Genomic DNA, 15206 nt, shown 5'->3' on the forward strand with positions numbered 1-15206 from the left:
CTGGTTGGCCACTAAACTTTTGCAATCGTCGAGTTTTGGTCACTCAACTATTAAAAGTCTAGTTTTAGTCACTCAAATGTATAAAGTTAAAAAGCGAAGCCATTCTGTTAGATTTAGCCGTTAAATTCGTCAATCTATCTGTTCACACAATTTCCAAGACAAAAGACAGGATTAATTTAGGAAAAATTTAGTCCAGACACCGTACCGCACCACTTTGTTAGGGATAATTTAGTAGTAGTTGCTACAATGACAACAACAAAGTAGTGAAAGCCAATGGATTGGTCTTCTGATTGAATTAATTTCAATAGAATTGGGCAATAGCGATGTGTCACAGGGTCGGCTGCTGAATCATAATCACCACCTAGTTTTCAACCATAACCTACACAGGGAATGCAGATGAACCACCGGCACCCCAAAAACCAAAAAAAAAAAAAAAAAAAAGAAGAGGGATGATCGATAATAGTGAGATATCCCACAATCCAATCTTTCAATCAACCATCTATGCTAGCCCAAATTTAATTGTTAAGGAACAAAAAAAGGAGCAAGATCAGCGAGTTTGTTCATGAGCAAGATCCATGAATTTGTTCATGGACTGCTCATCTATATCCGCCTCACCACCCACCTATCCCGGACCCTTTTCGGCAACCGCCCATTTCATCTGAAGTCCCAGCTCCCAAACGAGGACTTCGATTCACTCATCTCCGTCACCACTGATGACGACCTCCAAAATATGCTGGAAGAGCACGACCACATCTCCGCCGTTGCATCTCCTACACCATCCCGCATCAGATTATTTCTCTTCCCCATAAAGCCAGAGTCTCCGAGTTCAGCGCTTCTTGATCTGAAAGCTGGCTTGTGGTTTTCTGATGCTCTGAATAACACGAGGATTGTTTAGAGGGGTCAGTTTGCTGATGCTGCTGGTTTGGGTCAGGGACTAATGGGTTTGGATATTTTGGGTAGATCGGATTCTAATGCAGCCTTGGAGAATCCAGCTGAAAGCATGAGTAATAATGGTGCTGAGGCTAAGAAAATCAGTAGGGCTGTGCTGGAATCGTTGGTATTAGAGAGTAGCTCGTCCTTTGGGTGAACAAGTTCTTCAATTTCAATGTCAAGTGAAGGCCAGCTGTTGGATCCATTGTAAGGATGAGAGCTTCAGTTTGTTCGAGAGGAAGCTCAGAGTACCCTTCTAAACTTTCTGTTTTTCAAGAGGTGCAAATGCTATTTTCAACTTCCCATATTGACCCTTTCTTTTGTCTTGGAAATCGCGCGGACGGAGCGATCAAAGAACTTAACGGCTAAATCTAACAGAATGACCCCGTGTCTTAATTTTATATATTTTAGTGGTCAAAATTGAACTTTTAATAGTTGAGTGACCAAAACTCAACGATCGCAATAATTTAGTGACCAACCAGATAATTTGCTCCCCAGGGATTTGGACCATTGTAACTTTTGGGGAGAACAATTCCAAGTAATTCTTGTTTCAGGCCAACCCAGAACCAACGCCTACTATTCACCATGGGCAGTAGAAACGAAACCGGTGGATTCGTAAACCCCCAAATCCAATACACGGTCAAGAAGAGAGGAGGTGGGAGGGCGTGCGTGCAAATCACGTGTTCCATTCCCTCCACTTTCTTAAATCTGTAAAAGAGTCAAACTTGCCACAGCCGTGGGTGAAATGTATACTGATGTTTGTTTCACAAATTATCAGCCGTGTTCTGATGGATTGACATTGTGTCAATCATTGGATCAGAATTGGGCAATCTGGATTAACAATTATTTCCTTTAGTTTCAGCTTGAACAACCAAAATATGAGTAATGACTCGTGGAGATTGCTCGTAAACATTCTCTCTCAGATTTAGGCATGAAAATGGATTCCATATCATAAGACAAAAGAATCAGAAAAAAAAAAACCAGAATATGCAATTCACTGGAACCCTTACAATGCAAATATAAACGAACAGGAACAATATTAAGATATTGATTCATCGAAGTCATCCACAACAAGAAACAAACGTTCGCAATATCCTTCCCATTGATCAAATATATGGTAATCAAGTCATCAAACATAGACGACAACAACGAAACACCCCAAACAAAATTCCTTTGTTCTGCAACATCAGGCAATAACAACGCCGGCAACATTTTTTTTTATTGTTATTTTGATATTAAGTAGGTGAAGTCATCCCGACAAGTAGTCTGGGAAATCAGCGGTACTGAGTTCATATACACTGTCACCAACCGCCGCGAACAAGCGACTTCCATCATCAGAAAAGCGCAATGCATACACTTTCTGGTTGTGAACAATTTAATTTAATTTGAGTATTTATTTAATTGACTCAATATGGAGTAGGAAAAACGACTTTCTATGAAGAATTGAGCGTTTCATTATTAAGTAACGGCGTACACAGAAGGAAGAGCAAAATAATTGACACATACTTGCCTCCAGCTTTTTTTCCGGCTTTTTTGTTCAGATCATGTTTGTTTGTCTCACTCAGTTGCTTGATGAACACTCACCATGAGCTAGAAGCTTCGTTCGTAACACCCAGAACTTCTTCTTCGTAGTGGCTCCTTTCCATGCCTTATTTCAGCGGGAAATTCAAAGTGACTTTATTTCATTATATTCCATCCATGCCCCAATTCCATTCTTTTAATATCTCTTTGGTGTCATTGACATAATAGATACCTCCCCTGAGGTTTTTAACAATTGCAGAAAACTCCCCTCAAATTTTAAAAATTATATTTATCTCCTCTATTTTCACTATTTAAGTAACATTCTAGATCCAAAAGTCTATACTTTTTTCCAAAATTTCTATAATACCCTTGAGTTATAATTCACAACAAAAATGTAAAGAAAAAAATGGGTTACAGTCTCTATTTTATTTATTTTTATTTCCTCCACCATTACCTGCCCATCAACATCTAAATTACCATTAAATAAACACTTATCTTTGTTCTAATGTTCCTCTTTTACCTAAAATTTTCAATGTTGACCATTGTATCAACTATAAATGCTACATCATATACCCAAAAACTTACCTACAATGTCATAACAATATCAGATTTTACTTAATATACTATAATATTCAACAATATTCCTAAATTTCAATTTCATGACTGCCACCTTTTTAATACAAAATAATCTAAACCATCACTACTAATATTAATATTCAATATATTCCATTGACACAGAGTTCAAAATCAATCATATTCCCTCTATAGGAATAATATCAATAATTGTAAATCAAAAATAGAAACGCAATGCAGTTATAAATATATATCGAGAACACTTTTTTTCATGATAACCATAATAGTATAACTTATTCCTATTCCACGTCTTATCCTTAATTTTTATTTTTTATCACTTTCACTATCTTCATCTCCATCTAATTTGATAATGAAATTAGCAATCAATTTGTCATTTGACAATTTCAATTTGCTAATACCTATCAAAAATTGAAAACAAAAATGGGCGTAAGGAAACTATTTACTAATAATGGAAAATCGATGATTGGGAATAGATACTAAGATATATAAGTATTGGTGATTTAGTGTGTATGCTGATTTTATTAGTAGCGACAGTACACATTTGATTGATAATAATAGATAAATGGGTTTGACAGAAAAATAAATATATGAGAAAGAAATATAGATAGTTAAATAGAAAAAACTGTAGTTTGAATTATTGGTTAATAATCGATGAGAGATTTTTAATATTTGATAGAGTTTTTTAATGAGTTGACAATTAATAAAGGGTATTATTGTCTTTTTATCACAACAAGAGAAGTCTCTGTAAGTATGTAAACCTCAAGGAAGCCGAGTGAAATTGTCGAAAACCTCAGGGGAGGTTTCTGAAATTATCCCTAAATCTAATGATTAATTTTGCTTTTGTTTTAACTTAGAAGCATAAAATCAATATGTATAATGAGCAATTGAATCTGAGTATCTACTTCATTCATTCAATACGAGTAAGAACAACGAGTCCAGAAGAATTCAGCATTTCAATATTAAGTAATGACGCACCCTTCCAAAAGGCTCAGGCCTAATTCGGGATTGGCAGGAAGTAGAGCCATAGATGCCAATAACGTCTGCCATGCAGCCGAAGCCAAGAACATCCATCCAACTTTCAACTCTCAACAGTTTTTTGCTCTCTCAGTCTCAGTGTTCTTTCTTTCTTGAGCATCAAGGCTGCATGCATTATATAGTGGATTTGTCAAGCCTGAAAGATCAAATGTTTCTAGGGACTTCAGAAGCAAACAAAGGCGGGAGATGATGGGTGCCTTCCATGCTGATGGATGCTGGGTCTACTCAATTCGTTGTGGCTCCCGCCGACGAGACAAAGAAACGTTTAGGCGCCAATGGGTAAAAAAATATAATAAAAAAAGTGGGTAAAACCAATAATATATATTTTTAGACAATAAATTTCAGGCACATATAAACACCTCTTTTGTTTGTGTGAAGCAGTTCAAGTCTCAGCAGGGAAAATTAAAAGGAACAGGAATACATGAATATTATTGGACGTACACTTGGAACTTTAAGAAACGAAGGGCAACCGGCCAAATTATATGTAAAAAAAAAAAAAAAACCAATTATGTGGAGTGAAATTTGATAGCGAAACGTAACTGATTTGCTTGGTTAAATGTCGGTTTAACCAATATATTATTCTACTCAATCCTCTTTCTACCCAATAACGCCCACTATTTTAATCTTTCCCCAGCTAATTTGACTAGTCTGCAATTCATTCATTCAGTTGTTGTTCCTTTTTTTTTTGGAGTTGAAGATTAATTGCAACAAAAAAATCAAAATTAGTATTTAACAGAAGATGCCAAAGAAGTACTAGTTGTATATAATGCCAAAGAGGTACTTATAGATAAAAAGGAAAAATTGTTTAAAATGATCCTTACATTTTATTAGATAATTTTTTTTATTCTTCACTTTTAAAATATTAATTTTACGTCCATTCCAAATTCAAATCAATAAAATTTTGTTTCAACCTAAGTTTTTAAACATTTTTTTAATCTGAAATTACGACATAATCACATGTGATCATCTTTCCATGTACAAAACGACTTGTTCTCACTTGTTTAGAGGTGGAAACGAATATGAATCAGATTAGATAATACATTTTTGGAGAAAAATGATTATAGTTTGAATCAAATGTCATTTTTTATAGGCAAATTTAAATATGGATCGGATAACTTATTTAATTACAAATGATATCTAATTTTTCTTCCTAATAAAAAATGATCAAGTGTGAGTTCCTTGATGAATTCAGAGTAAAAATTGGTCAAAATTTTAAATTAAGACTAAATTTTACTGATTTAAACTTAAAAGTGTCGTAGAGTTAATATTTTAAAATGAAAGATAAAAAAATTATTTAAAAAAATTTGAACGACGTTTTAAATAATTATTCCTATATAAAATATTGAAGTACTACTATTAATCGTCATAAACTGGCATGGTTATTGGTTAATCAACCCGGTAAAGTGTTTGCGGACGAAGCACTCCAGCTAAGGTGGCAGCGGGCGACGCATCCAAGATAAAAATGAATGGTGTATACACTTATGGGTATTTAAAAAAGATAACTTCATACAAGTTGAATGTGAATTTTAAACTTTACCAAAATAAAAAAATTAAATTTTACACGTCACGTGCATCTAATCGTTAGGTTATAAATTGTTAACATAGAAAAAATTTAATTACATTTTTTTATAATGTAAAAAAATTAATTAATCATAGAAAAAACTAATCATATTTTTATAATTAACGAACAATAGTATATTTGAATATTTCCTAAACACAAAATATCTAACTGCCGATAGTTAATAAGTTTGTTTGGATAGTATCTTATATGGAAAAAATTTATTCGATTACATTATAAATGTGTTTTCTTAATCACTTTTTTCTAATCTTTCTATCTATTTTTTTTTAATGTCACATACATACATCATATCAACAAAAAAATTTTTTAATATTTTTTAAAAATTATTCTAAATAATCTTCTATCCAAACACACTCATGAAGACTAATATACTAGTATTACTTCTTTTCCGTCGCAAATGAAAGAAGTGAAGGAAGAAAGCAGTGGTAATCATTAATCAAGCGAGTTAAACTGTCGAATGGAAATAATACATGGATCGAACGAGCCACAACCCTTAGACCCACTACCATGGCCAGTTGAAAGGATCACTTCAATATTACAAAACAATTAATATGTTCTTCAAACTGTTTTATTTCTTCAAACTGGTAGGAAAAAGAATATAATAATACCATGTGAAGACGGTCACCTCGACCTTGCCGCTATAAAGAAAGGACCGGGGCTTCCTGTATTTCCGGTCACCTCGGTCCCAGGTTGTATCAACTTGGCTCCCAGTGAAATGCTGAGCTCTCGGCGTCTCGACTAATGAATTGTCCCTAATAATTGACACCTTGAGGGACCCTTAACACCTATATGGCAGAAAGACATGACGTTTGACAAGATTTGACCGCTGCTACATCTTGTCAACATAGACAGGACACACAGGCTGTCAGATCCTAGGGAATTGGAGTCTATCATCCTTCCCTCCGGTTGATCTTCTATAAATGTCATTCTCTCGTAAATAAAGGGAGAGAACTCCCTATTATTTTCATTCCTATTATTCATTTTTCAAAAAACTAACTTAATCATCGGAGATATTTTGGGGGGAAAAACCCCGTCTAATGTGTGTATCAGAAAAAGTACAGCACAAAATCATCTCGCTCGGAAAGATGACGTATTAGGAAAAGTTCGACTTGACCGTCCAGAAATAACCTTTTCACCATGCACTGAGACTCGAATATATTGCTAATTGATAAAACATGTCACATACACCAAATGCTAAACAAGCCAATGAAAAGCAATGAGCGTTTGATTTATTAATAGGGCATTGTTACTACCACTTAATATCTTTTATAGTTTTTACAAAGAAGAAAATAGAGCATCATAAAGAAAAAAAATGTGAAGTGGTTTTTTAGATAAAATTTGTTGAAAACAAGAAAATTTTGTGTTTGGATTGCATTTTTCATGAATTTTTTGTAGAAAAATTACTATAGCGATTTGATGTTGGTGAAGTAAAAAGGTGATAAGAAAATGTGTTCACGAAAAACAAGATCATTTTTTGTCAAAAAATGGTTGTCCAAACAAGGCCAAGAAATAAATGGTGCAGCTTTTCCTCTTCGAAAAAAAATTATAGCATCAACCAACTGTCGTGATAGTCAACCAACTTTCTCCATAACGTATCTGAGTCAACTCGTCATATTTCTTATGAGAAAAAAAAAAGAAATGAGCAAAGGGTGGTTTATTCTTACAACCTTCTCTAATTCAATTGTAATTACTAATTTATTAATTTTTTTCAAAAATATAATTGACTGAGTAAAAATTGTGCACCAAGCTACAAAAAGAAATGGAATTGTTTTTTTTTTAAAAAAAAGTTAAAGCATTATTTAACGTGAACTCATTAGTCTTGAAACATTATTCAACGTGTACTCATTTACAAACTAACAACTCAAAACTCAACTCGATTCGATTCCAATCCTTTTTAATTTACTTTGTTTAGAGCAAACTTTGGTTTTTTGTAGATTAGAAAACACTCAAAAGTAATCGAAATCCTGGTGCAAAACACAATCTAAAATGGATCCCACAAACAATACCATCCAACCAATTGGTAACTGGAAGTGCGGCTGAGAACCTTAAACCCAGGGTAACTACCCCACAATTTTTCAATGTGGGACGGATGACCATCTCCCCCCCTCCCGAGCACACCCTCACCAAATATTATTGGTTTTTTCAATAAGTCGAAATTACACAACAACAGTTATATTAGAAAACACTCAGAAGTAATCAAAATTCTGATGCAAAACACAATCCAAGTTGGAACTCACAAACCAACACTATCCAACCAATTGGTAACTGGAAGTGCAGCTGAATAATTTAAACCCAGGGTAACTATCCCAAGCTTCTGAATTAGCTGTTGATATTCCCGTGCTTCTCCGCGTTAGCCAAAATTTGAAGGTTAAGAACTACTGACAAAGAGAACTACAGCAAACAAGTTAAACGTGGCTGTTCACGCGCGATATAGAAATAGATGCAAAGGAAGATACAACCATACTCGGAACATGGCCAATTTGGGAACAGAAGATAGATGCAAGTTCCCCATAAAAATAAAATCGTTAGCGGGCTGTTTCAAGATTATGCCAGTTTGTAGGACGCTTTAAGCATCATGTATCATGACACAATTCAATTTGACCTGCCAGTTCCTAATAACATTTCACGCATAAGACACAAAGTACAGGTCTTTCTTTTTCTTCGAGTCAATGAAGTTCTTGTTTTCTTGTTCTACGAAGATGATGAAGGTCTAGTTGCTTCTGTATTTTGGCTTTGCCATAGCATAATGGTAAACAATAGCCATAAGAAATATGAACAGACCGAGAAGGCTCGCAAAAAATCCCAAAGCCTGATCATCCATCGCTGCAATAACAGATATTCAAGACAATTATTTAGCGTTAGAGTTAAGATGATTATCTCAGTCAAAAGTAGAGAAATTTCTAACTTTGTGATGAATTTTAAAAAAATTCTACAAAAGGGGTGATTTTGGCGAGAGAATCCGTCGGAGGGTCTTCGCATTTCTGGAATGCGAGCTCTTCTGAGCCCAGAAGTTGCTTACAGAATGCTTTATATTACAAATTGACTCGAGACGCCTAAATGATTGTTGTATTCAACCTAAGGCCAAAACATCACCAGGACTAAAACATCAAAGTCCGCATGGCAGTGAAAGTTTTTGTATTCTGGAGGCTGAAGTAATCAATACAATCATTACTACATAAGTTAAAGTTATTGTGGATAGATCTTTATATTTGTTGCAATAATTAAGATGACGATTATTTCACAAGTAATAGAGCTGTGAAAAAGTAACTTCGGCATGTTTTTCATCCTGTGATTATATGTTGATCTGCTTAATCTTTGAACAGCATCCCTGTAGAACTTCACTCCTCCTGTCAGAGTGCAAATATTGCAGCATATTTTAGACACCTTTAGGATCTTGATTCTTGCAAAGAAGAAATAAAACCCAAAAAAAAAGAGAAAGATTTCAAACTTATATTCTTGAAAAGAACGCTTCTATACCAATTAAGTATGATAACATATAACACAAATAATGCACCTGTTCTTCATATGCATCCATAATTCTGAGAGCTCCTTTGTGTGTAATGGCTTCACAAGATAGTCAGTAGCCCCAAGTCTCAAGCCTTTTTTTTTTTTTTCCAAACACAGCTCGCATTCGTGGAATGCGAGCTCACATTAGAGCTCGCATTCGTGAAATGCGAGCTCAGTGAGCTCACATTCCCAAAATGCGAAGACCCTCATCTGTAGAAACAACTCCAACAATCGCCCTCGTTGTAGAATTCTTTTTTTTTTCCATAATAAAATAAGAATTCACCCGTCAAAAGTAGTACTTTATTGAAGGACGTAGTAAAATGATGCATGCTCTATTAATTCCATGACAGTCAGTAAAATCTGTCACCTTTGCTTGGAAACGTAAAAAATAAATACAAATAAATAAATAAATAAGAACACGGAGCAACTTGCAAACTACAATCCTCAGCTGGCAATCAAGGATTTCTGTTATTGCTTCTTCAAAATTTCTTTATTTGCTGGCTTTGCCTTTTGTGTGCGTAAAACAATACTCTGTAATTAACGCACAAATGGGGTACAGACTTTAGGTTGCCAAGAGTACTGGCAACTATAAACACAGACCAAAAATAACCTTTCCAATGGTGAGCCTCCGACGTGTTTGGGCCTGCCAGCATTCGACAGCCGCCAGAATTGTTTGCCAGCTATGCCAACGCAGCGCCTTACTACTCAGTGTAAGGCATTCTTATCTAAGAAAATTCACTGCAGTGCATTCAAGTGTCATCCATTTATTCCGGCCTTGTCCCCTCCACCACCTTCACCTCCAGTGTCGGTGTCCTCATCGCCTCCTCCTCCTCATCTTTCCTCTCCTCCACCGCCAGTTTATACACCCCATCACCTTCACCACCCCCACCGCCACCTGTTTACTCTCCTCCTCCACCGCTTTCTCCGCCATCGCCAGTTTATTCTCTGCCACTTCCTCCTCCCTCACCCCCTCCACTTTCTCCTCCTCCTCCATCTCTTCCACCGCCATCTCCACCTCCTCCTCCAGCTATCTCATCACCTCTACCTTTCCCTCCATCTCCTTCGCCGACTCCGCCAAACTGTGTGTGCTCACCGCCACCTTTACCACCAAATTCTCCACCACCTCCTTTATTCTCTCCACTACCTATCCTCTAATATTATAATTCACCACCATCTCCGCCACCAAACTCACCCCCACTTCCACCACCAGTGTACATTTACTCATCGCCGCCGCCCCCCCACCACTTGTACACTCGCCACCTCCACCGCTAGTTGTACACTCCCCGCCTCCACCTCATTCACCTTCACCACCACCTTGTATAGAACCCGTCCACCACCATTACTGCCGCCTTGTATAGAACCCCCTGATCACCACCCCTTGATTAAATCTCTTTGATTTGTTATGTTAGTAGGTTAATGAAGTTCAGTGGGTTTTCTCACTATAAAAATGTGTTGGTAAATTTTCCCTTCTATTTTACTTCTTATCTTGTTACCTCACCGGTGAAGTATTCAAAATACCCTTGTTTAAGTGCTCAATTAAAAGTTTGATTAAAATTATAAGGTGATTGGTGAAGTACTCGAAATACTCTTGTTTAAGTGCTCAATTAAAAGTTTGATTAAAATTATAAGGTGGCCGCCACCTTATAATTTTAATCAAACTTTTAATTGAGCACTTAAATAAGGGTATTTCGACGATAAATAAGTATATGGATTAAATTGACCAAAAAAATTAAGTGAGAACTAAATTGACAGTAAAAAATAAGTTTATGAACTAAATTGACCATTTTTCCATAATTTCATATAAAAATATACTCTATACTGTACGCAATTTATAACCTATATTGTACTCGTAACAACACAAATGTTCTGTAAAAATTATATACTTTTTCTTTATAAATGTAAATATTATCTATGATTATGCAGTCATTGTAAAATTGCTTTGGTCCCCGCTTGCAATACAGCTAGTTGCTTTGGTCCACGCTGTTGAGCTGTGCTTTATAAGAACTTTAAGGTCTTTGATACGTTCAGCCAAAGATAAAAGAGCACAACGGAATATGGGGACCTTTCTTACCCTGGGGGTGAATTCTTAGTTTATGATGAAAAAAAAAAAGAAATTCTACAACGAGGGTGTTTCTTGGAGAGGGTTCTACAAATAGGGTGTTCGCATTCCGGGAATGCGAGATCACTGAGCTCGCATTTTAGGAATGTGAGGTCAGTGAGCTCGCATTTAATGTGATCTTCTTTTGTGTAATGTGAGTTGTTTTTACGTGATCTCAGGAAGATTAGAGTGCTCGATTTGATTGAGTCAGAGTTGATAGAAGATGAAGTGGATTGGATTTCATGTTTTCCACAGAATGGAACTTGTCTCGAGTCTTTGATATTTGACTGTGTGGACTCCCCTATTAATTTTGAGGCATTGGAGAGACTTGTGGTTAAGTCACCGTCTTTGAAGATGCTTAGATTGAATCGACATGTAACAATTGTGCAGCTCTATCGTTTGATGGTTCGAGCTCCACAGCTCACCCACTTGGGAACTGGTTCATTTGGCCCCGGAGGGATTGTTGCTCAGGGTAAACAGGAGCCAGACTACGTTTCTGCTTTTGCTGCATGCAAATCTCTAGTTTGCCTTTCTGGATTCAGAGAAATCAATGCTCATTATCTGCCTGCAATAGTTCCAGTGTGTGCTAACCTTACCTCTCTGAATCTTAGCTACGCCACAATCAGTACTGAACAACTGAAATCCTTTATCTATCATTGCCATAAGCTCCAGACTTTGTGGGTAAGTAAATGGAATTTCCGTTTGAATGTTGATTCTGTCAATCTTTTGGTTTTCCTTACCCTTGATTTATGCAGGTGCTTGACTCGATATGCGATGAAGGACTGCAGGCAGTGGCTGCAACATGTAAAGATCTCCATGAGCCAGTGCAGGTGTCATTTGGGAGAGATTAAATTCCCAAAGCTTAAATTTGGGAGAGCTTGCATTCCGCAAATGCGAGCTCAACTTATTGAGCTCGCATTCCGAGCTCGCATTCGCGGAATGCGAGCTCTATTGCCCTCCGAAAAAAAAATTACAAAAAATTCTGCTGAGCTCGAGCTTTGGTGAGCTCACATTCGTGGAATGCGAAGACCCCCCTACGGAATACCTCACCAAAATCACCCCTTTTGTAGAATTTTTTTAAATTTCATCACAAACTTAGAAATTTCTCCCCGTCTGGACATTATTCACTACTCATGAATTCAAAGAACTACGCCTCAACTGCCCCCTTTACTCCACACGGGCTACGAAAACGACTACTTTGTTATTCTTGAGTACACCATTCTCCTTGTAGGCTAATTCAGACAGAACCTATCCGTACTTGCAATAATTCTCATCTCAAATGTCAAGTTTAGCAGGTACATTTCCCAAACACAGACTATGGATTATCAAGAAATAAGATTTAGCCACGTAAAATAATAATAATGTAACCCTGATTCTTCTAATCCTTGTCACAATAGCAAAGACCCTCCAGTTAAAGAAAGAGGGATTCAGAAAAATGCATGCCTGCTATTCTTGAATGGAGTTGATTCTTAAACTTAAACTAATTTGACACCTGCTTCCCTCACGGAATCAATTACTGCTTTAAATTTGCCATGATGCTTCTGTTCTCTCTTCAAGAAAATTGAAACAGCCGGAATACCCTTGAGAAGCAGTCGCTCGCCCAATATCTTGCCTATTTTGCCAGCAGCTGCAACATCCCTTGTACTTTCTTTGGCTTTTTCCATGCTTAACCGCAGTGCCTGCTCTTGTGAGCTGGCAGAGGATGCTACAGTTGCTGTTGGTGTGTGGATTACTTGAGCAGACACAAACTTATTCGTGAAGTGCATCTTCAGGACATGAGGCTTGAGAAAATTGGTAACTCTTTCTGGCCGAACTGCAGGAGGGATAACCATTTTCTGCATCACCAAAGAAAAACGACTTCATGAAACACACGTGTAATAATAATAAAAAAAAATCAATCTACAACATTTTATTAAAAGCCAGTGCAACTTGTTCATTTTTGTTTTCCTGACATCTAACTTACAAAAGATCAAGCACATATGTCATCATATAACACAAAACACCCATATCCAATTAGGAGAGAGTGGTACCTGCGATAACTGTGTATTTGCAAGAGCCAAACGACTTGGACAAAAATAACAGGTATGCGAAAGGGAAGCATAAAGTGCAAATACTGGATGAGATAAAAGTCTTTATCCAGAGAGTTGAAGTATACTTTCTGAGTTTGCAAAAGGATGAGACGTGGATAACACTGTCTTTCATTTATATCCAGACGTCAGACTTGACACACCGATACCTATTCAGATAACTCAACCATTGATGTAAAACCAGCTGAGTTGGGTCAATTTCCAGTTCAAAACCTAAATCTCACATTATTTTATGCATCTTCCTGATGTTCCCAGCTTTTTACAATCCTCTGTTTTTCAAAATGGCAACCTCAATTCCCTCAAAAGACAAGATCCTCCACCCCCCCACCCCCCCGGCAGGAAAAAAAATAAGTCAACTGCCTTTTCGTAGTACCAATTCATTCATCATTTTGTTAAACCCCTATGACAAGAGCACAGCACAATGAAGTGACATCGATAATAGACGCCCTATAGTGTCAATGCACCCATCTCATTTTTAATCTATTCCACAACAAAACTGGGTATTTCTTTCACAAGATTCTTACAATCTTCGTTGATTGGAGACTCTAAATAACAATTATTAAAGAAAGTCAATATTATTTTCACAACGCCACGGTATCAAAACAAAACAGGCAACCATCAAGAATGCCACCCTTGACTCATCGTACTCTTCACATAGGAAGTAAATATCTGATCGAAGAATTATGGCAACTGTCCTCAATAATGTATCCCTAGCTCATTATATATGAATCACGCATCAAAATCAAGAACCCACCTCAAAGATTCCTACAACATCCTTACCTTCAGTAATTGTCATAATAACGTCAAAAGAAATAGTAAGATAATCCATCATACACATGTTTCTTCCTTTTTTTTTCTTTCCTGAAAAATGGATGCATAAACTATTCTTGATTAACTTTATCCCAGCTAATAGACACAAGGAGCCAGCTTTGACACACATCTTTCTGAATTTTCATTTTATCCAAGAACTTGCAGCTGAATCAGCTCAATTCTCTGAGGGTACGAGCTTTGACGCTATTCTTGTGACTCAGGTAAACAACTGCACCATAACGAGGGTCAAAAAAAAGAGTAGCAATTAGCAAATTCACAAACATATTACACAGCTATTGGCCAAAGTCATTCCCCCCCCCCCCAAAAAAAAGAGAGAATTCCTGATAGTTAAACAGGAACAACTAGAATAGCCAAATTCAAAAGGGAGAAAAGATGGACAAGAACCGGGGGGAAAAAAAAAGAAGAAGACGGAAAGCAGAAGGCGATCGCAGTGGGATTCGAACCCACGACCTTTAGATCCGGAGTCTAACGCGATATCCACTCCGCTATGCGATCCCTTTCTAATTTTGCATTGGAATTCTTGGTTCAATTCAGAAGAAAACAGCATACGTACGAAAGAAAGTGACAATTGAGATCTGAACTTTTAGCCCGGTTTTCAGTTTTCACCCCATCTATCATCATCTGATCTAAGACAGTTACGAATGTCATAAATGGTTCCAAAATGAAGCTAATGAATGCAAATACAACCAAAACCTTTTGTTGTCTCCACTCTCACTGCTTTCAAAAATATGAGAGAGTCCAGTAATTTATTTGTTACGTGAGGGAAAAAATTTAGAAATATTGGACGCATGCACGAGATATTCATACAAATAGAAGGAAGGACAGATCGCTGGTGATCGTACCTTTTTCCGATGATAAAAATAAACAAAAGGCCAAGAGTTTCCGGTTAACGGCGGACGTCGACGTCTTTCGTCCTCCTAACCCAATCACGCTCGCGTCGCAAATGAAGAGAGCAAACCGCAAACGTTAGTGAATGAGGGCCCAGGGTTTATTGCTAATTTATAGAGGGGTACTTCCGGAACTG

At 36.8% G+C, this 15206-nt stretch overlaps 2 protein-coding genes and 1 non-coding gene across 6 annotated transcripts; 1 reads left to right on the plus strand and 2 right to left on the minus strand.

The window, feature by feature from the left end:
* Positions 1–937: 937 nt before the first annotated feature.
* Positions 938–12454, plus strand: LOC113723782 (coronatine-insensitive protein homolog 2-like). Its single transcript, XM_027246755.2, has 5 exons — positions 938–1057; positions 9911–10247; positions 11090–11177; positions 11444–11945; positions 12020–12454. The coding sequence occupies exons 1-5, from the start codon at positions 938–940 to the stop codon at positions 12113–12115; spliced, it is 1143 nt and encodes a 380-aa protein (XP_027102556.1). The 3' UTR covers positions 12116–12454.
* Positions 12455–12500: 46 nt separating this feature from the next.
* LOC113725494 (uncharacterized) lies at positions 12501–15162 on the minus strand. 4 transcript variants are annotated; one of them, XM_027248678.2, is made up of 3 exons: positions 15025–15162; positions 14290–14390; positions 12501–13099 (listed from the first exon to the last, which is right to left on the minus strand). In XM_027248678.2, exons 2-3 carry the CDS (start codon positions 14305–14307, stop codon positions 12740–12742), a joined length of 378 nt encoding a protein of 125 aa, XP_027104479.1. In that variant the 5' UTR covers positions 14308–14390; positions 15025–15162; the 3' UTR covers positions 12501–12739. The 4 variants fall into 4 exon arrangements, with proteins under 4 accessions (XP_027104479.1, XP_027104482.1, XP_027104484.1 ...); XM_027248681.2 differs by having other exon boundaries at positions 14132–14390; positions 15025–15140; XM_027248683.2 differs by lacking the exon at positions 14290–14390.
* TRNAR-CCG (transfer RNA arginine (anticodon CCG)) lies at positions 14605–14677 on the minus strand. Its single transcript has one exon. It is a non-coding gene; the product is annotated as a tRNA-Arg (tRNA).
* Positions 15163–15206: the final 44 nt, after the last annotated feature.

This window comes from Coffea arabica, chromosome 2c (assembly GCF_036785885.1).
Source record: "Coffea arabica cultivar ET-39 chromosome 2c, Coffea Arabica ET-39 HiFi, whole genome shotgun sequence".
NCBI classification, from domain to species: Eukaryota; Viridiplantae; Streptophyta; class Magnoliopsida; order Gentianales; family Rubiaceae; genus Coffea; species Coffea arabica.

Excerpts from the sequence above, each read along its gene's own strand:
- LOC113723782 (XM_027246755.2), top strand. The coding sequence starts at position 938 with ATGGGTTTGGATATTTTGGGTAGATCGGATTCTAATGCAGCCTTGGAG. Across the intron at positions 11,178-11,443 it reads TGCTTTATAAGAACTTTAAG|GAAGATTAGAGTGCTCGATT; the intron begins GTCTTTGATACG and ends ACGTGATCTCAG. Across the intron at positions 11,946-12,019 it reads ATAAGCTCCAGACTTTGTGG|GTGCTTGACTCGATATGCGA; the intron begins GTAAGTAAATGG and ends TGATTTATGCAG.